General features: G+C 47.0%; 1 protein-coding gene across 1 annotated transcript; it reads left to right on the forward strand.

Annotated features, from left to right (window-relative positions):
- The first annotated feature begins 310 nt into the window (after positions 1–310).
- Positions 311–24,872, forward strand: P2RX7 (purinergic receptor P2X 7). Its single transcript, XM_083717332.1, has 13 exons — positions 311–1,112; positions 9,556–9,688; positions 10,456–10,527; positions 12,365–12,437; positions 13,492–13,588; positions 14,271–14,351; positions 15,966–16,095; positions 16,545–16,681; positions 18,226–18,319; positions 19,583–19,648; positions 19,759–19,875; positions 21,035–21,133; positions 23,906–24,872. Exons 1-13 carry the CDS (start codon positions 988–990, stop codon positions 24,410–24,412), a joined length of 1,731 nt encoding a protein of 576 aa, XP_083573458.1. The 5' UTR covers positions 311–987; the 3' UTR covers positions 24,413–24,872.
- The last annotated feature ends 1,232 nt before the right edge of the window (positions 24,873–26,104 follow it).

A 26,104-nucleotide genomic window follows, 5' to 3' on the forward strand; every position in this document is an offset into this window, starting at 1 on the left:
AAATAACAAGGGAGAGTATTTGCCTTAAAGGGAAAGGGACCCCTGACCATTAGGTCCAGTCATGGCCGACTCGGGGGTTGTGGCGCTCATCTCGCTTTATTGGACGAGGGAGCCGGTGTACAGCTTCCGGGTCATGTGGCCAGCATGCAGCGCACGGAAACGCCATTTCCCTTCCCGCCGGAGTGGTACCTATTTATCTACTTGCACTTGATGTGCTTTTGAACTGCTAGGTTGGCAGGAATTTCTTGCCTCAGTGTGTAATTATTGCGTCTCAAGGTCCTGCCAGAGCCTTGTGCCTCCTTCCTATATCAAAGTGCTCTTGCAGCCCACTTGGTATGGAAAGTTGGACTACCCTGCTCTAGCTCAAGTTCAGAAGGGTTTGAATACGGAAATGAAAAAAATGCTTCTGCTATTGTTTTAAATAGCTTGACCGGAGGGAGGGAGGAAGGAAGGAAGGAAGGGTGAGGAGGAGAAAAAGGCTGTGTGTGGCTATAAACAGATCTGCCAACACTCCATAAGTTGCAGCAGTCTTCTAATCTGCATTCGTTTTGATTTGTTTGTGGTGAAGTTATACAATGATGTTTACCTGATTTGCTTGTGGGGTGTTTATTCATCTTCCTGTTAATAATTTGTCCCCCACTTTTCAATGTGTTTCCCCATTAATTTCCTAACTGCAAAAAAGTGTTTGTGTTAAGTGCATTGGTTGCCCGAAGGCCACAGAACATTTTAATCTATTTTAATTGTGCAAACCTACACTTGAACCCCTCCCACAAAATAACAGTCTGGAGGTGATTGCGCAGCAGCTGAGTTATAGCTCATGTGACTATTTTGATTTATCTTAACTTGCTCCTTCCCTGCATGGCTTTCTTACTGTGCCTTTAAGTGGAGTAGTTTTGCTTTGTGAGTGTGTGGGTGGCCAGAAACACCAGCGGCAGTGCTGTCTGTGAGAGGGTGCAGTTTGTAAGAGGCTTTTTTTGTTCCTCCGCCATGGCCGGGTGCTGCAGCTTGAAGAATGTGTGTGAATATGAAACTAACAAGGTTGTGCGCATTCAGAGTGTCTACTACGGGAGTCTCAAGTGGGCCATCCATTCTGTCGTCTTCATGTATGTCTGGTAAGTGGAACAGGAAAAGTTCAGATACAGCAGCAGGGAAAACAAACAGGGAAAGTTGGAACCTTGGAAAGAGCTCTCCAGCGAAATCCATGGGATTTACATCTCTAGCTGTTGATAAGGAAGGCTGGGGTTGAATTGTGCAAATTGCTCTGTCTGCTTGGATCAGTTAAACTATATCCAAGAGTTGTTTTAGTAGTTCCATCTATTGTCTGAAAGTTAGTAAAGCTGGTAAAAATGTTAGCGACAGTTTATAAGATACTGCTTTAACAAAAGCATGTTAAATGTATAAATTTAATCACTATTGTCAGTGATACCACATTTCCCACCTTGCACTCAAATCTCACCTGTGACTCCTAGTAGCTGTCAGCAGGCAACAGCGGTCACTATTGGTTTTAGATACAGATGCCGGTGCTTATGGTATGAGGGCTGAACTGTCTCAGGAATGTGCAGGACAAGAGAAGCCTGTTGCTTATTTCAGTAAGAGCCTGAAAACCGTAGAGAGAAACTTCTGCACTAGGAAAGAACTCCTGGCAGTTGTAAAGTTCATAGGACATTTTCATTATTATCTGTATGGTAGGAAATTTGTGGTGAGGGCCGACCATTCTTCCTTACAATGGCTATTTTGGTTCAAAAACCTGGGGCCAGCTCTGGCTGGCTGGCTAAACCAGGTGAGGGTAGTCAGTGGGTCTCAAACCCTTGGTGAACAAGGGACTTTGCCTGCATGCAAAGACAGGCTCCGGCGGATGGAGCAGAGGCACATGCCGTTTCTGCAAATTCTATAGAGGGAAGTGAGGGGCAGATGGGGCTCGTCCACCTGGGAAGGGAGCCCATCTAGGAGAAGGAAACTCCTAAGCCTCTGCTGCCTTGTGGGACATCTTCGGGAGATGAAAAGGCCCAGGAGTAAATGCTACACAAATCCAGAGTGTCAAGCTTTATTTTTTCTGAGCCTTGTACACCTCCTTCCGGCAAGTCCTGCATCCAAGCTGGTGTCAAATGTATTGCTCTGCTTTCCTTTGGACCACATAAACAAGGCTAAGAGGTGGATCTTGTTATCTGGGTAGCCCAGGACCTCCATACACATTGCGCAGGCTTGCGCCCCGGGAAGGTCACTTTGGTGCTGCTAACACAATGGTTTAACTCTTCCCCTGGAGGCGCACTCCATTGTCTCTTCTCCATTGTCTCTTGAGACAGATGGATGTCAACAACAAGATACCACGTTATTTATACAGGGCTTTAAAGTGTTCAGAGCAGATCACATGTAATAATGTAATCTTTAGAACAACAACCTTATAAGATAGGCTGCTAATGCAATCTTAGGCTGTGTTAACAGATGTTTGATGTCTGGATCATGGGAAGTAATGGCTCTGCTTCTGTTCTGCACTGATCAAGCTCCAGTCCTGGGTGCCGCATTTTAGGAAGGACAATTGGAGCATGCAAATTGGAGCATGCCCAAAGGAGGTTTGGGGGTTCCGCAAATCCCCATAGTACAATGAACAGTTGGAAGACCAAAGTATGTTTGGCTTAAAGAAGAGAAGATGAAGGAGAGACCTGATAGCACTATTCAAAGGTCTGAAGGACTGTTATGTGGAACATGGAATGGGTTTGCTCTCTGTTGCTCCCAAAGGAAATGGTTAGGGAATAAGATTTTCACCCTTCACTTGATGGCAAAGGACAGGGGAAGGGTGAATGGACATTTGTCAGAGATGCTTTTGTTGCACCCTGCATAGCAGAATCTGCACTGAGGAGGGTGTTGGTCTAGTTGAGACCCTACTGTCCCAACTCATTGTAATTACTGCCTCTTATTGCAGACACGGGATGAATGGACTAAACTGGACTGAGAGAGAACAATTTGCCAAATATTGAGACCACCTGCCACTATCATATCACTTTAAGCAGGCATGGTCCCCCCCTCCCCCAAATCATGGGAACTGTAGTTTATCAAGGGTGCTAAGAGTTCCCCTCACAGGGCTACAGTTCCCAGAGTGGTTTACTCTTCCTCAGGGAATTGTAGGTCTGTGAGTGGGTCAGTGCCCTTGACAAGCTACACTTCCCAGTGTTCTTTGGGTGGGGGGAGCTATGATTGCTTAATTTACTATGACACTGCTTTAAATGTATAGTGCAGATGGGGCCACAGATTCAGGCAGGGACTGTCTGATCTTATAGCTCCATCTTGGACTTTAGGTCATATCCACACCATATATTCAAAGCACATGGCCCTTCCCCCAATGAATCCTGGGAACTGCAGTTTGTTAAGGGTGCTGGAAATTGCTGGGGGAAGTCATGACAATTAAAGCAGCATAAATGTGCTTTAAATGTACAAGTGAACACATCAGATTTAACTTTGCCAGCTTGCTGATCTCTACACAGCCTGATCCAATGCATGCTTATATAGAAGTAAAGTTCCACTGAGTTCACTGGGATTTACTCCCTATTAAGTGTGCTGTTATGTACTGAGTTGAATAGGATCCAAACTGCAGCAGTCTGATTGGTCCTAGAACAATAGGATCCAAATTGCAGCAGTCTGATTGGTCCTAGAACAATAGGATTCAGAATGCAGCAGTCTGATTGGTCCTAGAACAATGCAGTAATATGATTGGTTGGCAGGAACCACCCAATCATGCTCCAGATATAAGTGAATCCACAACCTGATTGGCTTACAGTAGAATTCCAGAATTAGCCAATCATGTGCAGCCCATTGTGTAAATAATGTATATAAAGCAGATACTTTGAGGGGACATTCATTCATTCCTCCTCACCACTATGAGCTGAATAAAGAGCATGAAATCACTTTGCGACTCTGAGTATATTTCACTGGCGACGAAGGTGGGATCCTGCTGAGCTGACTGCCACGCACAGCACCGCAGCACCGCCACCTGCCGCACCGCTGCCTCGCACCGTGTATCCAGGCTTCAGCTCCGGGACACAAGGAACTCAGAATGGCAACCGACAGCAGCTTCTCGCCGTTCAACCCAGCAACGGGAGACTGGGAAGCGTACGCCTCCCGTTTTACCTTCCTCCTAGAAGCCAAAGGGGTCACCGATGAAGAAGACACCAAGAAGAGGGCGATATTCTTCAGCGTCTGCGGAGAGGAGACATTTGAAATCACCCGGGCTCTCCTTGCGCCTGAAGACGTCGCTGCTGTTCCATACAAAACAATAATGGAACAGCTTAAGGGGCACTTTTCGCCACAGCCCTCAGTGGTGGCTCGTCGAAATGCCTTCTACGCAAAGCGGCAAGCCCCTGGGGAAACCATAACTGGGTTTGTGACCTCTCTCCGCCAAACCGCCCGGTTCTGCAACTTCTCAGAGCTGGAGAACATGCTTCGGGACCGCCTCGTCGGTGGCCTGAAGGATGAGAAGCTGCAACGACGCCTCTACGCTAAGAAGGACCTAACGTTCCAGGTCGCTCTGGAGGAGGCCCTGGCAACGGAAGCTGCCGAGAGGTCGACGCAGGAGGCACGGCCGAGCCAGCCGTCCCAACCGAGGGTCCACCACGAAGACCTCACCAACGACTCAGGATCCGACAGGGAGGAGGTGCACCGAGTACAGCAGCGCACTCAAGCAGCCCACATACCACAGCTGCCTCGACGAGAAGGAGGGAACTGCGCAAGCTGCGGGGAAAGTCACGAGAGGAGGACCTGCCGTTTCCGCAACGTAGAGTGCAGGCAGTGCAGAAAATTGGGACACATCGCCCGGGTGTGTCGGGCTCGGCCCACCCGACGCCAGGCATCAGATGACCAATCCAAGAGCCCCAGGTCCCGGGGCCCAACGCACCAAGGCAACTCGACGGAGCTCACGGACGTCCAGGTATACCAGTTGCCCTACCCCAACATAGAGAAAATTTATGTAGAGGTACGGATAGAGGGGGCCCCATGCCGCATGGAGCTTGACACGGGTTCAAATCTATCCATAATCTCGGCAAGGACCTTAAGGAAACTGTGTCCTACTGGGGGTCCCAAACTCAGGCCAGCCCCATTCACCCTCCGGGACTTCCAGAAACGTAAGGTCCCCACAATGGGGGTGGGGACCTTCAGGGTGCAATACCGAGGGCGGACGCGGCAACTGGACTTGCTTGTGGTCAAGGGCCCCTACATTAGCTTACTGGGATTGGCATGGTTTGGACCACTGGGGCTAGCCATCACCGGGGTGAACCACACTACCTTACAAGTGGACGTGGATGCCATATGCAAGGAATTTCCAGAGGTTTTCGATGGGAAATTGGGACAGTATACGGCCCCCCCCATTGCTCTACACTTGACCCCGCAGTACGACCGGTCAGGCTAAAGGCCCGCCGGGTCCCGTTCGCCCTGAAACCCCGTATAGACGAGGAATTGGACCGGCTTGTGGAGCAAGGAGTGCTGGAGCCGGTGCCCAATGCCCCGTGGGAAACCCCAATCGTCACACCCGTCAAGCCTAATGGTTCAGTCCGCATCTGCACAGACTACAAATGTACCATAAACAAGGCCCTCACGGCCCATGCATACCCAGTGCCAGTGGTCAGCCATGTCCTTGTCACCCTGGCTGGGTCGAAAATTTTTGGCAAGCTGGACTTGGCCCAAGCATATCAACAGCTTCCAGTAGATGAGGCCACAGCAGAGGCACAGACAATTGTGACGCACAGAGGAGCGTTCAGGGTAAAGCGGCTGCAATTCGGTGTCAGTGTGGCACCAGGCATATTCCAGAATCTAATGGACTCGCTCCTTAAAGGGATTCCTGGCGTCACCCCCTTCTTCGATGATGTGTTGATTGCCGGGCCCACACCAGAGGAGTTTGAGGACCGCCTCCGCACCGTTCTGCACCGTTTCCAGATGGCGGGTCTCAAGGTGAAGCGGGAAAAATGTCTACTAGGAGTGCCTCAGGTGGACTTTCTGGGATTTATGGTGGACGCAGAAGGGGTCCACCCAACTGGGGACAAGGTACGGGCCATTTGTGATGCCCCAGCACCCAAGAGCAAGACTGAACTTCAGGCCTTCTTGGGACTATTGAACTTTTACCATTCCTTCCTTCCCCACAAAGCGGCGGTAGCGGAGCCCCTACACAGACTCATGGACAAGCGGGCCCCTTGGGTGTGGGGCCAGCGCCAGGAGGCTGCATTCCAGGCAGTCAAGGACCTGCTTGTCTCAAACTCGGTCTTGGCACACTTCGACGAGAGGCTGCCGGTGGTGCTAGCATGCGACGCCTCGCCCTATGGCATTGGCGCTGTCCTGGGACACCAACTCCCAGATGGAAGAGAGGTACCGGTAGCATACTTTTCCCAGACACTCAACGCAACCGAGCGGAACTACTCGCAAATAGACAAGGAGGGGCTCGCAATCGTGAAGGGAGTAAAAAAATTCCATGATTTCTTGTACGGGCGGCCCTTCACCGTGGTGACTGACCACAAGCCGTTGCTTGGCTTGTTTGCTCCCGAAAAGCAGACCCCCCAAGTGCTGTCTCCTCGTGTCCTCAGGTGGTCAATTTTCCTTGCCAGCTACCAGTATGCACTGATTCACCGCCCGGGGAAGGCGATGGGCCATGCGGACGCCCTCAGCAGGCTACCACTACCAGAAACAGGCCCCGACCCAGCACCTGCACAAGAGGTTATGAGCCTGGAGCTGCTTCCTGACCGCCCCATTCAGGCACAAGAAGTTGCACACCATTCCAAGAAAGATAGGGTCATCTCCCGGGTCCTGGACTGGGTGTGGAGGGGATGGCCCAGCAGCAGCCCCGGGCCAGAATTCACCAGCTACACAACCCGCAAACATGAACTGTCGGCCCACAAGGGGTGCCTGTTATGGGGAAGCAGGGTTGTTGTTCCCCAGCCCCTCCGCAAAAGGGTCCTCACAGCCCTACATGAGACACACCCAGGGGTAGTAAGAATGAAGGCCCTGGCCAGGAGTTATGTGTGGTGGCCAGGGATCGACGGAGAGATAGAGGCCTGGGTCAAACACTGCCAGGCCTGCCAAGAATCCCGCCCAGATCCCCCAAGGGCCCCAGTCCAGTCCTGGGAGTCTGCCCGAGCACCATGGTCACGCCTGCATGTGGACTTCGCTGGCCCCTTTCAGGGGAAAACATTCTTCATAGTGGTGGACTCCTACACCAAATGGCTGGAAGTTGCACTGGTACCGTCCACTTCTACATCCGCAGCCATCCAGGTACTACGCAGGCTCTTTGCAACCCATGGGCTCCCTGACACTCTCGTCTCAGACAATGGGACTGCATTTACGTCAGGAGAATTCCAAACCTTCACAGCGCAGAACGCCATCCGCCACATCCGTTCGGCGCCATTCCACCCTGCCACCAATGGCCAAGCAGAACGCATGGTGCGGACCACCAAGGACACCCTTCGCCGCATGACGCAAGGGGATTGGGAGTACCGCCTTGCCACATTCCTCCTAGCACAGCACAGCACCCCCAGCTCAACAACTGGCCGGAGCCCCACTGAACTACTAATGGGTCGGCGCCTTGCAATCAGATTGGATCGCCTTCACCCCGATAGAGCTCAGGATGAGGTAGTGGTGGGGGAAGGCAGGAACCCCCGGACCTTCAAGGCCCAGGACCCAGTGTACGCAAAGAATTTTGGGGCAGGCCCAGCATGGGTACCTGCCACAGTCACCAGGGTCACTGGCCCCGTGTCGTACGAGGTGCTAACGGATGGGGGGCAATGCTGGCGCCGCCACTGCGACCAGATACGGCGACGATTCCCGGGAGAAAACCAGGAGGAGGAAAGGTCAGAGGAGTCCCAAGGGAACAGCGGGGCAGTGAGGCCCATAGAGCAGGAGGGGGCAGCAGGAGAGGCAGAATCAGTAAATACAGAGAGGACCTGCGAGGCCGAAAGGACACCGGAGCCAGAACCACGACTGAGCGAGCCGGTTGCGCCAGACCAAACAGCCCCATCACAGCCAGCATCCTTGGAACACGAGCCAGAACCTGAACCCCGGACCAGGGAACACCCCAGGCCACAACGCACACGTAGGCCGCCGGCGTACCTCGAGGACTATGAATGCGACCTCCCGGGCAGGACTGGAACTTAGAGGGGAGGGGTGTTATGTACTGAGTTGAATAGGATCCAAACTGCAGCAGTCTGATTGGTCCTAGAACAATAGGATCCAAATTGCAGCAGTCTGATTGGTCCTAGAACAATGCAGCAATATGATTGGTTGGCAGGAACCACCCAATCATGCTCCAGATATAAGTGAATCCACAACCTGATTGGCTTACAGTAGAATTCCAGAATTAGCCAATCATGTGCAGCCCATTGTGTAAATAATGTATATAAAGCAGATACTTTGAGGGGACATTCATTCATTCCTCCTCACCACTATGAGCTGAATAAAGAGCATGAAATCACTTTGCGACTCTGAGTATATTTCATGTGCATAGGATTGCAGTTGAGAGTGCACAACTGCTACAAGAGTAAGTCACACTGAAATCAGTGGCACTCATAAGTAACGTGTAGGACAACAGGAAAAAACCTACTAAACTGGTCTTCTAAACCTGTGCTATTAGGATTTTATTTTTACAGCAAGACAACTTAAGGGGAAGGACTTTATTGTTTATTTATCACTGAAGTAGAAAGCTTTGCATTTGCAACAACAGCTGGTATATAGTCTTACTTAGAGACCTCTAAAACATTTTAATCAGTGAAACAGAACTGTAGTAACTGAGGTTAGGATCACACAGCCTTGGAAACAAAGACCCCAGAGCTGGGAATTTTTTCCTGCTTGCATTGAAAAGTACTGCATTAAACTGATCTGGACATATTAATGTAGATTTGTTTCTGAGCGCATAACTTTTGGCATTCTGAGTCCTAAGAGAAGAGCCTTCTTTCAGACAAGCACAGCTTTGTAAGTTTGGTGTGTGACCTTCTTTCCCACCCACGCATCTGATGAATGCCATGATGTACAACCGGCTACTCTTAAAGGGACACTCTCAATGTAGCAAATAGAGTGGTGGGTCTGTATTGCTTTATGGCAAAAATAACAAATGGTGAAGCTGTGGCCCTCCAGATGTGGATGGACTGCAAATCCCATCAGTCCCAGACAGGGTGGCCAATGGCCCAAGGTGATGAGAGCTGGAGTCCAACATCTGGAGGCCCACAGATCTGCCATGCCTGCTGTGTGTGTGTCGCAGGTAAGGGTTTTTTAAAAGACACATCACACACACAAAACGTACATTATGTTATAAAATTACCATTAAAAAAATAGATGGACAAAACTCCTGTAACTTTGAAGCATTCATTGGCAGGTGAATTTTCATAGTGGTACAAGAACTGAGAAATTGACTCGTCCTTCTACTCGCCCATTTCTTTAGCGCACCTGGTCATCAAAATGGCACAATTTATTTCTAACCCTCTGTGGGCAGTATCTTGCTCTGGGTTTGCATAATATAGGACAGTGCTGTAGCATTGGGGGGGGGGGCGCGCAGGGACACCACCTCAAACCCTTTCCATTGTGTCTCTCCAGTGTTGTCCTTATTGCTGACAGACGCTACCAGAAGAAGGACTCCGTCATCAGCTCAGTGCACACAAAAGTGAAAGGGATTTCTCAGACTGAAGCAAGGATCTGGGACACAGTGGAGTACACTCTCCCTATCCAGGTATGTCTCAACTCTTTGACCAGGGAGCAACCTGCTTTTCAGTGACCTGAGTGACTGCTTTTCGGCTTTGGGATATAAAGCAGAGGTTGGGCACACCTTGAGTGTGCATTACAAACCCTGCCTGGAGATGCTGGGAATTGAACCTGGAACCTTTCTGAATGCAAAGCAGGAGCTCTGTCACTAAGTTACAGCTGTTTTCCAAAGGACCACTGGGCTATGGCCCTTCAGCAACATGGGGGTGGGGTGGGGGGCAAAGGTTCACCACACCTGGTATAGGGGAAAGACTGTAGGTCAGTCTCCCACATCTTCATGTAGGGCACAGAGTGATGCCCATTTGAAACCTTGGAGAGCCGTAGCCATTCAGCAAAAGGCAGCAATCTATGTTTCCTTAGACAGATGGCAGTTCAGTCATTGCTTGAATACCTTCAGTGAAAAAAGCGCTTCCATGTTCTGAGGCAGACATCTTCCACTGTCAAACCATCTTCTCCCATCCCCAATTCTGTTTTACCTTGTTGAACGTTCATCTACAAAAAAGAGGATAACTCCATAGCTCTTGATCCTGATGGTTTATGATATTTGCTTGGTCCCTAATAAATGTATTGCCTTCTTTAAAACTGTGTGGCTTTGGGGTTTGTGGCTTTTGATTCCCCCCCCCCCCCGCCTCCATGGAACAATCTTTTGAAGAGATCCGCTTTTAACCCCCTTTGATGAGTTAATAGTTAACCCCCTTTGTTCTTTCTCTTTTGCCTCCTGTTTTGTGTATGCAGGGAATAAATTCATTCTTTGTGCTAACCAATATCATCAAGACAGAGAACCAAATCCAGGGACTTTGCCCTGAGGTAACTCAATTTTGTGAGTGATGTTATTATCTGTGTGGAGAGGGAAATAAGCCATATTCTGTAACGGAAGGCTTTTTAATTAGTGTCTCATTGCTATGGTGATCCTACATCATCAGTGCTGATTCATCTTTCCCATCACAACCTTGTTAAATTTCAGAGAAACAAAAAACCTGCAACAACTAGTCCAGAATTTATTTGCATTGTCTGTTTAAGCTTGAATCTTTTTGGCAACTAGCAAGATACATTCAGGGCTGCATTTTGTTCTGCACATTTCGTAAGTTTTCTGTTCAGGCATGAAATCTGGTAACTGGTGTAACAGGTTTCAGCAGCCCAAGGATCTAAGATTTCATTTTAGAAAAATGGAGGAGGAGTTTGGATTTGATATCCTGCTTTATCACTACCCGAAGAAGTCTCAAAGTGGCTAACATTCTCCTTTCCCTTCCTCCCCCACAACAAACACTCTGTGAGGTGAGTGGGGCTGAGAGACTTCAGAGAAGTGTGACTGGCCCAAGGTCACCCAGCAGCTGCAGGTGGAGGAGCGGGGAAGCAAACCCGGTTCACCAGATTACGAGACTACCGCTCTTAACCACTACACCACACTGGCTCTAGACTAGAAATGACATTCCTAGCCCTTATGACCAGGAAGATAGAAATACGCAGTTTCAAGTGATGTTGAGCAGGGCTTAATGGAACCTAGTGCTTTGGTATAGCTCTTTACCCCACAGCTATTGGTCCCCAATCCTCAAGTCCGGCTCTTTTTTAATGATGGCATTGTTGTTGTTGTTGTTTTCATCCTTCACCTTAAGGTCCAATGGTACGTTACAAAAAATATATATAGAAAACCGTTTAAAACAACCTACTATCAGTAAAATAAGGTGTATTGTAAAAATATACACCTCAAGTGGTAGACAAAGGAAAGAAATGCTTTTTCCAGGGAGGCTGGCCGGGTGTCTTTATTACATATCTTGAGGCACCAGGGAAAAACTTTCCTCTTCTCTCAGACCTTTGGCTAATTAAACAATCTAGGGCCTTTTAAACTGGGGGGTATTGTTTTTGTTTGTTACTGTGTTGTGTATTTTTGTGTTTTTATATTGTAAACTGCCCTGTGATCCTCAGATGAAGGACAGTATAGAAATTATTATTATTATTATTATTATTATTATTATTATTATTAATTTATACCCCACCCATCTGGCTGGATTTCCCCAGCCACTCTGGGCGGCTTCCAACAGAATATTAAAATACAATAGTCTATTAACCATTAAAAGCTTCCCTAAACAGGGCTGCCTTCAGATGTCTTCTAAAAGTCTAGTCATTGTTTATCTCCTTGACATCTGATGGGAGGGCGTTCCACAGGGCGGGTGCCACTACCGAGAAGGCCCTCTGCCTGGTTCCCTGTAACTTGGCTTCTCGCAGTGAGGGAACCACCAGAAGGCCCTTGGCGCTGGCTTCAGTGTCCGGGCTGAACGATGGGGGTGGAGATGCTCCTTCAGGTATACTGGACTGAGGCCGTTTAGGGCTTTAAAAGTCAGCACCAACACTTTGAATCATACAAATAAAAAGAAAAATGGCCTTGCTGAGAGTGAGACAGACCAAAATAGGACAGCATACAACCAAGCCTGGGAACTGTAGTTTGTCAAGGGTGCTTGGAATTGTAGCCTTGTGAGGGGTAAACTACAGTTTCCATGATTCTTTGGAGGAAGCTATGTCTTTATAAACATACAGTGTGTTCACAGCCAGGGTCTTGCTCCTGTAGGTGTGGTCTGAAATGAATATGCAACGCTAGAAATTAAAACGCATATTGTATGTTTACTTTCCCACCTTTCCCTTTGCTCAGTTTCCCCTTGCCAAAGCTGTTTGCTCTACCGACAAGAGCTGTATGAAAGGTCGTATGGACCCTCAGATTAATGGTACGTGGGTTTAATGTTTGTAATATGCTGCAGAAAAAAGTAAAAGAAAAGCTGGTTGCTTTTTAAATTTTCATTTACAAAGTTCAACAAATATGAAACTTTACTGCAACAGCAACTTAAACTTGAGGTGACTATGACTGCATGCCTTATGATAAAATGTTCAGTTTACTTGTCACTTGATTAAGAGAGGCTAATTGGTTAAGTGTATGGGGCTACCACATTTAATCGGTACAGCCACGCTGTGTGATGCGCCAAAAAGCAGATTAAAGGCACATTAATGGGATTTGTTCAAGACAGGGCATAGGATTAAGTGTGAGGTTGTGCAGGTTCTTTGCCATACATTCAGTGTGTAAATCACATTCAAAGGAGCTGCCACGAAGATTCCTTTAGGGCAGGGATTTTAAACTGGGGTTCCTCACTGTCCCTGACAATGAGGTAAGACTGCCATTTCTTTACCTCACATATTTATAGTCAAAAGATCTGGAAACACTGGGAATTATGTAACTTCACATGCATTTTTAAAAGGAATTAAAAAAGAATTCATTAGGCATCCACTTGCCTTTAACAGATATTTTATATCTGCCTTCGATATGTTCCATCAGCCCCTATGGAAAATGGGAGATTTGTGAAGGCTACTTTACTGACGATATTTGATGGCCACCTGCCTGTCAATTGTAAACTACTTTGCCTACAACAGGATTGTAAACACAGACACACACACACAGATGACAGACAGATAGATAGTTTCCTTACAAACCACATGGGCAGTGTCAAAGTTCCTGTGGGTGGCAAAGAAGGCCAGAAAACAGCTTGTGACGTGTCCCAGAGATTGCCCTTGGTGTGGAGTTTGTGTGAGTAGTGGCTGCTTGCTATGACATCTGGATTTGTATTCTGCTATTCTGTGCCATAATATTTTCCTTACCTGTAATGTTCCTAATCTGTGTCTATGAAAACAAATCTGTTTAAAAGCTCTGGTATTTTTAGTGAAAACAAAAACCTCAACTAGCAACAAGGTTATATTCCATAAATGAAAGCTGATTTCTGCTCTCTACAGGAATTCAGACCGGCAAGTGTGTGAACTACAACACAACCATCAAAACATGTGAGGTTGCAGCTTGGTGCCCCGTGGAGTCAATTAAAAAGGCTCCGGAGTAAGACAGGTTTTTTCATAGCAGTCTGTGCACCCTTTTACTGTGAGGAGGAGGGACCTCAGGTTGGGGCTGCCTGGCCCCGGTACTCTCCCCAGGCCACACCCCTCACGGGCTCTGGGTCACCCCCTGGTTGACCTTGGTTCAAATGTGCAGGTTTCCCACCTGCAACAGGTGTGCCACTGTAAGAACAGGATGCTGGAGCAGGTGTGCCGGTGGCCTGATCCAGCAGCCTCTTATCTCTGATCGTTCCTCTTGCTTGCTTAGGTGAGAGAGATGTGTGAATATTTGCAGAAACTCTCCTACCACACCGGTAAAATTTACATCCATTGCCTCACCTACTTTTGCTTCTTGCTCTGCTCACCACTGACATATGGCCCCTGGGATATTGCCCAGTAGGGAATGCGGCCCTCAGGTTAAAGCTCCTCCCCCCTTTACTATATTCAACATGTGCGCCCCTGACACTGTCTCATTCCTGCTGATACTGATAAAAGCCACTCAAATATATTTACAACTCTAGAAACAGCTAGGAATCCCATCCTCAGATCCTGGGGCTCCCCCCCCCCCACTCATCTTCAAACGCATAGCAGCTTCCCAGCTAATACTGTTATTCAACTATGTGATATTTAATAAATGGGACTTTCTTTTTTGAGATCTTTCATCCTTGTCCGGGGTCTCATTTTAGGCCTGCCATTCTGAGAAGCGCTGAAAACTTCACTGTGCTGATAAAAAACAACATTCACTTCCCGAAATTTAATTATACGAAGTAAGTGCAGATATGTGTTTCAACTGCCCTCATTTCCGGTAAATTGCTTTTACTGTTACTGCATCTGGGGCAATGTTGGGGTGCCTGTTTAAAATTGTGCTTGTGTGACTTGCTAGAGCCATCTCTAGGGCCCACCTGCCCCCATCTTGTTTGCATGGTTTATGTGATGGAGCCGTGGGCTCATTCACACTGCTCCAGTTCTCCTGCTGAGCTCCTTCCCTAGCCCAAGTAGAATCACCAAACCACTAGCCTGCCCCAGCTTACTGTTGCCGCCAAACCAATGTTTATGGTTTGTTTTGCTCCAAGCAAGGCACAGTGGCCAAGCAAAGAACAAAAACTGGTGTCATGCTTCCTGTGCCTGATTCCAACCAGGAGTAGGAGGCATTTGAGGAGGAAGACTTGGATGGCCAGTTGGGGTGGGGAGAAAATGATGCCTCACAGCCCTGTTGATGATTCCTCCTCTCTGTGCTCAGACACACAACAAGGCGGGAGTCCTGGGGGCTGCTCCTTCCCTGCGGGCAAAGGATAAGGAGGGCACTGGGGCACAACTTGGTCTGGCAAAGCAAGAGGATTCAGAGGGGAAGATGGGTCTAGCGTTGTTTCTCGGAGAGAAACATTAATAAAAAAAGAGGAAATTGTCCTCCCCCCCCCATTCCTACAGGGACAGTTGTTATTTCAAGTAGCTGATCAGTTGCTGTCTTTGTTTGAAAACTTGGTGGGGAGGCAGGGAAACTCACTGAAGCTCCTGGGCTGTCGTGGGACCCTTACTACTAATTTCAGGCTCCTGGTCCTTGACTCTTGCTAATGAACTTATTGCTGTTACTCTTTTGCCTTGTCAGAGCGCCTGGACCAGGCTCTGCTCTATATATTAGCCACTGAGTTTGATTTGTGAGACCACTATAATAAAAACCCACTTCACTTTCAAGCAAAGAAACCTATTAACTGGTTTTGTGTGGGGGCCAGGACACTTGGCTTCAGATCATGGGTTGCTGGGAGCAAAACAAACCATGGATGCCGGCTTGGACATCATGCTAAGATAAAGGCCATGGTTTGCTGCCTGTGCCATGAGAGTGGTTGGGCAATGTGCAGTAGCACTTGCATGCATGGTAAGCCATGGATTATGGCTTACCACGATGTCTGAACATAGCCACTGCCTCTAAAAGTTACATCCACCACTATCCTACTCCAGGCTAAACTGCACAATATGTAGCTTTTTGAAATTCACAAAAATTACTAGCCTGCAAACATTTTTTGCCAAGTGGCCTGTGCTTCCATATAGGCTGTAAATGAGGAGAAATTATTTCAATTGCAGCCAGCACAGGCTACAGCCTCTTAGCAGACTAGTAAAACTTTTTGCAGGCTAGTAACTTTTGTGGGTTTATTCACAAAGCTGATGACATATTGTGTAGTTTTGGCCTCCAGTAGAGTTGTGGTACTGTAGATACAGTGGTACTATAAGAAAAGCATAATAAAACTGTTCTGATAGAAATTTCCCCCAGCTCTTTTTAATTTTCTTATAAACACTGGGCGAAGTCAGCCCAGCTACCATAAACAATTCATTTTGTGTTGCCTGCAAAATTAAAACAACACTACTTTCTCTCCCATTCTCTGCAGAAGAAACATTTCACCGGATTTTAATATTTCCTGCACATACAACAAGAACACTGCTCCGCATTGTCCAATTTTCCGGCTGGGAGATATTCTCCGAGCATCAGGAGAGAACTTCTCTGAGGTGGCTGTCCAGGTCTGTGTCACCTGCTTTGGCTATAGAAGGCTTGTCTGCTCACTTGGCTGTGTGCAGCCTATACCTTTGAAACACATTCAAAGCAAATCCTTTCTCGCAAAGAATTCTGGGCACTCTAGTTTACCCACTTACAGAGTTACCATTCCCAACAATCCTTAACAAGCTACAGTGCCCAGAATCAAGTTACAGTACCCAGAATCCTTTGAGGGAAAGGAAGTTCTTCATATGCACTTTAAAGTGCAAGCTGAATTATTTCTCCCTTCCTTTTGATAAACTTTCAGTCTGTGAAGAGACGGTTGGGAAGCCGATTGGCATAAGGACCAAATATTTATTTCTATTTCAAGGTCTGATCTACTGCTCACTTTCACCAGCTTGCGAGCACAACAGTGTCTACCCCTGTTGATGATCAGCCCTGTGTTAAAAGTACTCATCTTGCGCTCTCTCCCAAGGGTGGCATCGTGGGCATCGAAATTAACTGGGACTGCAACTTGGACAAGTGGCTTCACCGCTGCGAACCCAAATATGGTTTCCGCCGTCTGGATGACAAAAAAACAAATGAAGCCTTGTACCCTGGAAACAATTTTAGGTAATTTTTTTTGTAATTTTAGGTAAAACATGCTTTTGAAGACTTTGCTGTGTTGCAACCATCCCCAACATAGTGCCCTCCAGGTGTTCTGGACTATAAATCCTAGCAGTCCTAGCCAGAAGCTGGGTGCAGAATTGAACACTTTACTTGTTTACCCCCCCCCCCAATACTCTAAATATTTCTAGTTTCTAGGTCTCGTGGCTGCAAAGGTTTGAAAGGGCACAGGTGATGCCAGAGAGGGGCTGAAATGGGCTCTCCCCATGCCACAACAAGATAGGGCTTCAGTTTCCTACATTGTTTTTTGTTTTCCCAAGACTAGCAGCAGAGAAACATATCCCAAACAAGATAAATGTGTGCAGATTTGCTTGACTTGCATGCATTTTTAAAACATTGATTTCCCCTCCCTCTTATAATGTGCATTTTGAAATGGGCTTATTTGGGGATTTCAGCGATTTGGCAATTCTGAAAAACCAAAGGCCTTTCACACCAAAGTCATCTGCCACCTACCGCAGTCATGCTGATAAAGCACACAGGATGTCTCCCCGCCTCATGACAGTCCCTTTGCTGACTGCTGCTAGACTCACTGCCCCACTTCCCCTTTTACTCACAATTCGGTGCTAGAGAATGAAGCCAATCCTGGCCTGCTCTGTAGGCTGAGGGAGGGGGGGTCACTGGGAGGCTGCACCCCAGATTCCCAGGAAGAACAGGGCAGCAAGGGGAAAACGAGTGTGGTTCCATTGGCCATAGAAGGAGCAGCTGCAGGGAGTTTTGCTTAAAACTTTCTTTTAAACTTTCTTCTGACTGCCAGTTTTCCCTGGACCAGAGAGCTGGAAAGAAGTGTGCTCTTGTCCCATCCATAACTTGAGAATGAGGGCTGCTGGAGTGTCTTTATATGACAGTCTATTGCAGCTTTCCCATGCCTGATGCTCTCTAGGGCAAAATGGCTCGCTTTGAGGGGAGTTTTACCAGGTCAGGGAAGGTTGGTCTTTAGGAGATTTATATATCCTGCTTACAAAATGGGTGATTTTGTGGGTCTTGCACAGGATATTCCCATGATGATTTGCATCCCATGTTTCCATGACATTCTAAATCCACACATCAGAATGGGCTCCTTGCTTTGGGGACGGGAGGTTTCCCATGGGGAACCCAAAATAACTTTGCCAAAAGCATCAACAGAAGCTTAGCTCTGTGCTTCCCAGGAAAGCATGCCTGAGGCAGTGACTGGAGATCCCACAACGGAAAATCAAAGTTCATTTATGCTGTGAGGAGAAAAGCAGCTAGTACAAGGCAGGGGGGTAATCCGATGACTCACCAGAGGGTGCTGTACTGTGAGCGGAGAACTTGCCTAACAGAGTACGGAAAGCCAAATTGCAATGGCCTTTGTGTTCTTTGCAGAGAGAGAATTTGGGGTTCTGGGGTCTGATAATGAGTGTGATGGGGATTGCAAGTTCCACATAGGTGTGTTGTGTGAGGAAGGAAGCCATCTTCCAGCCATCAACTGCTCTTACAATACCTTGTCCAACTGTGTTGTTTGGTCCTTGCAGATTTGCAAAGTATTACAAGCAGGCTGGTGGGAAGGAGGAGAGAACCCTGATCAAAGCCTATGGCATTCGCTTCGACATCCTCGTGTTCGGCATGGTAAAAGGAAACTCATCCTGACTTCCTGTTGTTGGTTTTCGATCGTGTCAGAGAAATGGGAATTTGAAGGCCAGATTATGCATGACATCATTGGCAATTGCATGATTTAAAAAATATTATTTGTATGCAGTGCTTTTTTTCCTTAAAAAAATGTTTAGGGGTATGGGTACCCCCTGCATCCCCCAGAAAAAGCAGTGTTTGTATGTGAATAGCAGGCAGTGGAAGCCTGATCTGGACCAGCGTTGTGGCAGTGTGGGGAGGGGCCTTAACCTTTTGCCCTCTGTGTCTATTTTCATGGGAAGGAAAGCTAGTAGGGCTTTGTGTTAGGAAGCAGTTTATCCACCATTTGGGTTTCCTTTGGTATGTATTTTAAAAATTTGGGGTGGGGGAATTGAGGGTCCTCCTAACATGGATATAAAATCTGAAGAGCTGCTGGGTTTTTCTTGCCACAGCAGCAGAATTGTCAGTTCCTCAAAAGGGGAAAACACGAACTGATCTTGAGGTTGCTATATGCTGCAAGAACGTGTGGAACATTATTACTCTGGGAAAAGGTCATGCTCAAAGCATGCTCTTTGGCAAAACTTTTGTCACCTTTATAAACCATTCTGACACGGAGTATTCTCCACCATTGCATCCTCTTCAGGTATGGGCTTCATGCTGTGTGGATGCTGATGGTTCTTTTGTCAGCGACGGCTGTCTCCTTTCTGCTTGCAGGCATATGGATGGAATCAGTTCCCTGTAAGGGACAGAAGAGCCAGACACCAAATTCATAGATACTTTTATGTATTCTGAATATGTAGCATGTCCAAGAACTTCACATCTTGAATTTTTCTCTGTGTATGTTTGTTTGTGTACCATTTGACTGTTGCATATAAAAAAACATTTATTTTAAAAAAGCAAAAGAATTGGCAGAAGTGGGCTAGATGGACCTGAGGAAACAGTTTCTTGTGCTCATATTTGACACTTTGGATGCCACTATTTTTTTTATTATTTTATTCACCTTACTTGAATTTATACCACTTTAATTTCTAACTTGAAACAGAGTGTAGCTTGTTTGTATTTTGCAGTTTTGTGCCCTAGTTCAGTGCTCTCTCCTCATCCTTTTTCTAGAAGCAGGCCTGATTCAATCTATGAAACAGACGCTGAGGCTTCCCATTCTCAGAGAAAAGGGGTGAAAATCAATTACTGTCTTTTAGAAAAAAACAACAATAATCTCTTTTGTTCTCTGTTTCCGTGTCTTCCAACCCTGACCCCCCACCAAAGGCTGGACGGTTTGATTTCTTTGAGCTCTTGGTATATATTGGTTCCGCACTCTCCTATTTTGGCCTGGTAAGAGACTGTTTTAGATCCCTTGTCATTTGGTTGGTGGATGATTTCAGCACAAATTGCTTCAGTTAAGAAAATTGAATCAGCATTCTATTGGATTTTCTTCTTCACAGGCACAGTTTGTAGTTGATTTTCTCATTACTTCATATTCATGCCGTTGCTTCAAGTACAACCCAGTGAAAGAATATTACATCAAGAAAAAGTGTGAGATGGTGCCGGGACCAAGATGGGTAAGAAATGCAATTACTGTATTTTTCGCCCCATAGGGCGCACCTAGTTTTTTGGGGGGCGATAAAAAAAATAAAAATTATTTTCCCCCCAGGCGCGGGGCTGGGGTGGGGGAAGCCTGAGCTTCCCCTGACCCCAGCCCCCAGAACAGGCTGCTATCCACAAGCCTAGGGAGCCCGGCGGGACGTCGCGCCGGGCTCCCAAGGCTTGCGGAGAGCTTCCTAAAGCCTGGAGAGCGAGAGGGGTCGGTGCGCACCGACCCCCCTCGCTCTCCAGGCTTCAGTGAAAGCCTGCATTCGCCCCATAGGACGCACACACATTTCCCTTTCATTTTTGGAAGGGGAAAAGTGCGTCCTATAGGGCGAAAAATACGGTAATTGCAACATCCTGCAGCCACTTATGGATATAGCTAGGGAATTCACCTTACTGCAAGAAAAGAAATGCTGGATTTGGACATCACTCTAAACTGTGGTTTAGTGAGATATGAGTGTGCCTAGTCTCCCCTTGTCCTACTCTCTTCACCTCCGACACAGCTGGGAGGGGGAGTTTTTTGAGGTTTTGCTTCTGGTTAACCACCAGACTTGGAACTGTAATTACCATAAACTATAGTTAGTTTAAAATAGCCATTCTCTGAAACCAAGAACTGAAGTTGGCTTGTTTGAAACCAGTCGTAGTTAAGGTAATCCGCAGAATCTAGTTTTCTGTGTGTTGTTGACTAGCCAAGTAAATGACTGCAGTTACCGGTAGGTGGTCAAACAAAGCATGGTTAAGGAAGGGGGCTGGGTTCACGTTTAGTTCCAAGCCATAGTTAAAACCAACCAAGGTTCAGAAGCTGACAACAAAGCCTGACTTCTGATCGTGGTTGTTGACAGTAAATATACCATAGTTTTGGGTTTGAATGCCAAACAAACCATGGCCAATCCAACAATAAACTATGGATAAGTATTAAGTGTGAACAGGACACTGAGTAACAGCTGCACTCTTACTGCTTAGTTGTAAAATGATAATTTGGAAAGGTCCAAACAAGCCATAGTGGTAAGTGTAAGATTCAAACAAATTGCTGCCTGTCCTCATCTTCTATTGTTAATACATCTGAAATAGCAAGTTCATTCAGTGAAACACTTGGGTTGATAAAATGTCTTTGTTTATTTTGTTGGGCAGACTCTACTTTATGTGACTTTTGTTGATGAGCCACACATCTTTATGATTGACAAATTTTTGAGGACGAGCCTACAGAAAGTTAAAGGCGAGGTTATTCACGTGAGTTGGGGTCTTCCTTTTTATATGTGTGTACCTCTCTGCCTGTGCCTACATACAGATTTGTGAACAGGTGAAATGTTTTCAGAGGCTTCAAGAGGGTGGGCTAGCCTACGCCAAACTGGTGCCCTCCAGATGCTTCACACAACTCCCGTAAGTCAGTCCCTTGCTGGTTGGGGCTGATGGAAGCTATACTTGAAAACATCTGGAGAGCACCAGCTTGGGGAAGACTGCGCTAAACCATAGTTTAGTATTAGGAAAACAAGTCTTGGCAAGCCTTGAACTTGTACGCGCTTTCCTGCTCTAGTGTGCCTGTGAGGGGGAGACAGAAACCTCCCACTTTAGATTATTCTTTGTTTTAAACATCTGTACAGAAATACATTTTTGTGTGTGTGAGTGTACAAACACACACACGTGCTTAATTCCTGTATATAACTAATGCATAAAAACAAAACATCATAGTCAAACAATATTGGTTACATGAGCAATCAAGAAAAACAAAGGAATTATATACACCAAGTATGTTAACTCAATCTTTCCATTGTTTCCAGAATCCATAAGGTTGAATATTCCTGAGTACATATCACCAAACTGCTCCATTTTTCAAATAAATAAATAAATAAATAAATAAATAAATAAATAAATAATCTCCCCATGTTCTTACTATATTTATTAATTTAACGAGTCATTTACTATATATACTATCTAATCTTCCAAAGTTGGAATCACTTCCATTTTAGATTAATTCCCATTTGCCATGTTGTCTAAACACAGACAAGCTGTCATTAATATTGACTATGGTTAGTTAGAATCATAGAATCATAGAGTTGGAAGAGACCACAAGGGCCATTGAGTCCAACCCCCTGCTAAGCAGGAAACACCATCAGAACACTCCTGACATATGGTTGTCAAGCCTCTGCTTAAAGACCTCCAAAGAAGGAGACTCCACCACACTCCTTGGCAGCAAATTCCATTGTCGAACAGCTCTTACTGTCAGGAAGTTCTTCCTAATGTTTAGGTGGAATCTTCTTTCTTGTAGTTTGGATCCATTGCTCCGTGTCCGCTTCTCTGGAGCAGCAGAAAACAACCTTTCTCCCTCCTCTATGAGACATCCCTTTATATATTTGAACATGGCTATCATATCACCCCTTAACCTCCTCTTCTCCAGGCTAAACATGCCCAGTTGAAATAAGCCAACCTCAAACCACCATTTATGAAACTGGTCTGTTTCGACTAACTGCAGTTATGATTAACCACAGATTTGGGTGATACAGGGTGCACAAACCTGAGGCTCACTCTGGCTCATTCTGAACAATTCTAAAACAATGGTTTAGTGTTATGTTCCAACTCAACCAGTATGGTAGAGCCTTCAGTGCCCTGGCTTATGTGTCACATTAAGCAAAACCATGGCTAAGCATGAATGAACAGGTGTGCAGATACAAAGAGAAAAAAATTCTGGTCACTTTACTCCTCTGGCAGCAAGACCAGGGGAGGACTGAGGCAACCACAACACACACACACCCATGCACTTGTGCACTCATTTATTCATGCTTAACCATGGTTTGACTTAACATTACATGCTTCGTGGGCCATTGCCTGTGGTGCACCTGTTTGATCAGAGACCGGAGCAGGACTGAAGAAATGAATGTGTGTAACTTTGGCAACGGCTTCATCCTACAGCTTTCAGTGTCTGATGTCCTAAGAACATAATGATAGCCCTGCTGGATCAGGCCAAAGCCCACCTAGTCCAGCCTGCTGTCCTCACAGCACTCCACCAGGTGCCTCTATAGGAGACCTGCAAGACGCATCTCAAAAAGGATATGGCAGAGTGCAATAAACACAACCAGGGGTTTGGAATATCTTCCCTGGGGAGAAAGGTTAAATGTGTGTTCATGTGTGTGTGCATTCTTAGAGCCCCACTTAGTGACACTGGCAAAATTAAAGAGCTGCTGTCCAGCATGGCTAAGCCTTTTATGTTCAATACAGCTAAGTTTGCGATAAGAGCTTTCCAATACAGCAATGCAGGAGTCTTTCCCCCAAAGTGGGACGCAAACTCACGACCCTGAGAGTCTCATGCTCTGCCTACTGAGCTATATGAAGACACATATATGTATTATATATGCTTTATTATGTGTGCTTTATTATACTTTTCTTAATAACTTTTTTTGCATGCTAAAATCCATTGACTTACTCTTTTCTTTTCTTTTGTCTATTGTGGCGATCACACAGGGTCCCCGGAGGTTTCACCATCTATTCATCCCTGTGCCACCACTTTATTTCTTGCTGCCACCACCCAGGCCCTACCTGGGACAATACTCAGTCTAGCCATGGTTAAATTGGAACATAAACTTCTGTTTGTTTATTGTAGTTTAACAAGTGTGTGGTTTCATAAACGGTCTCAGTCAATTACAATTTTGGGCTGCCTATCCAGACCTATAACTTCCGCTACCTGCTCTCACTCACTAAACCACCTCTCAGATATTTACTCGTCTTCTAGCTCCTAACTGTTCCGGACTCTGCTTATTTCTCTACACCAACTCAACTTACCCACAGACTCTATCCCAATTCACTCCCATTCCAACCAACCACCCAACTCCCAACAAATTCCCCTTTCGCCCCTCCCAGAGCTGGTTTTATAGTCCCTCTGACTCCACCCCCTGGGTTCTGATTGGGTAACTTGTTTAACTAATTCACCTCCAGCACTCTCATATGTTAACGTCACATCTATAATCTGTATTTGATTGACCAATAAATTTTGATTTGATTTGATTGCAGAGAAATACTGGCGATTTTATGCGTGCTGCCAAACTCCAGCTGCAACATACGGATGAAGTTGTGTCTCTTCTTGGGGACTCTGAAGAGGTGCATCCCCTCCAGAGTCAAGGGGGACCTGCTTCTTCTTCGTCTTCTTCTTCCTCCTGTGAGCGTCCTACCTGGTGCAGCTGTGGGAAATGTCGTCCAGCCAAGGGCTACTGGGAGCAGCTCTGTTGCCGAAGGAAGAATGGGGCCTGCATCACAACCTCCAATCTGTTTGAGCGCCTGGTCCTTTCCCGGCCGATGCTGAAGTTTGTCCTCCTCTACAAAGAGCCCTTGTTGGACCTGAATGGGGAGGCATGCAACAGGCAGTTTCGGCACTGCGCTTACAAGCAATACATTCACTGGCGCTTTGGGGAGGAGGACATGGAAGAAAGGGCTCTGATCCCCAACTGCTGCAGGTGGAAAATCCGGGATGCTTTCCCCAGCGAGAACGGGGAATATGCTGGCTTTGTGAAGAAGGCCTAGAGGACCGTGGAGACTCTGCACTGTGGCTTTGGGGACAGAACAGATTCAGAGGGCGAGGCAGTGCCCCCTTTTGCAAAAAACAAACAAAACCCCACCTCTTCAACAATCCTGCCATTCTGTGCTTCTCATTCCAATTAATCAAAGTCAGCACTTGCAGAGCATCATAGTATAGTGGTTAGAGTGATGGATGAGTTCAAATACCCAACCAGCCACAAAGTTCACACTGGATGACTTTGAGCCAGTCACCTTCTCTCAGCCTAATTTACCCCGCAGGGTTCTTGGGAGGATAAAATGATTGGAAAAGGAAGAACCACATATTCTGCAGCCCTGAATTCCTTGGACAAAGAGTGAGCTATAAATGCAATAAGCAAACGGGTTTGCTCCATATTTCTTCCTGGTTGACCCTTGAACTGAAAAGCCATTTGGCTCCTCCTCCTCCTCCTGGTAGCCTCTGCCAAAAGAGAGAAGAAGATGCTGATGAAAGCGGGTCACAGGTGAGAATAAAGCAGATTTTGGGAACCACAGGTCAAGCAAGGTGTCAGCCTCAGCCTCCCTAAATCTACAGTGGTACCTCGGGTTAAGAACTTAATTCGTTCTGGAGGTCCGTTCTTAACCTGAAACTGTTCTTAACCTGAGACACCATTTTAGCTAATGGGGCCTTCCGCTGCTGCCCCACTGCCACTGTGTAATTTCTGTTCTCATCCTGAAGCAAAGTTCTTAACTTGAGGTACTATTTTTGAGTTAGCGGAGTCTGTAACCTGAAGCGTCTGTAACCTGAGGTGCCACTATATTTTCTGAGAGCCAAACAAGATGTGACTTTGACACAGCCTCCCCCAACCTGGCGCCCTCCAAATGTTTCGGACCACAAACCTCTTCTGGTTAGGGAGGATTGGAACTTCCTGGGGTCACCAGAATAGGGGAAGGAGACTGTAATGACACAATAAGCAGCCACAGCTGGGGTTTTGAAAGCAAAATACCAGGCGCAGGACCACATTGCAGAGGAAAAGGAGGTTTAGTCTTCCCACCCAGACAAAGATTCCCACCCTGTATGCTGCAGTTATCCTGAGCATTTTGTGTTGGTTGGGGAGAGTTAAACTTCCCCTTCCTGTGTGTTGCTCTTAGGGATTGCCAGCACGGTGCCCACGGATGCCAGTGTGCCCACCGCTAAGTACCTCCTATGGTGTCCTCAAAAGGTCTCATGAAATATCTCCTAAGAAATGCACACGAGGCTGTTCAGGACCTGTTTGTGCTGGTTGGGCTATCCTTGAGCTCATCCACACTTCTCCTTGTCCTGGGATCTCTCCCAGCCAGCCTTCCCTGGGGCTGCCGCCACCATTGCTACTGCCACTGCTTCTCATGGGTAGGCAGAATGAGCTCATTTGCTCTACTCTCTGGCCCACAGGAGACCAGGGCAGCGGTGGCGGAGGGAAGATGAGCGGCGTGAAAGGGCTAGCTCTGGAGAGGGGCTGCTTAAAATGGCGCACAGCCCAGCCCCCTTCCTCCTCTAGGCAGGGTGGGAGGAGGGAGGCGGCGGCGGTGTGTGTGTGTGGGGGGGGAGGGGGGGGAATGGAATGGTGCAGGGGGGGGGATGGCACAGCCCAAACGAACAGAATCCCTACACCAATCCATGGACAGTCCACAGGCTGGATCCTGAAGGCAGTTGGGCCTGATATGGCCCGTGGCCCTTAGTTT

This window comes from Podarcis gaigeae (assembly GCF_964106915.1).
Source record: "Podarcis gaigeae genome assembly, chromosome: 16".
NCBI lineage: Eukaryota > Metazoa > Chordata > Lepidosauria > Squamata > Lacertidae > Podarcis > Podarcis gaigeae.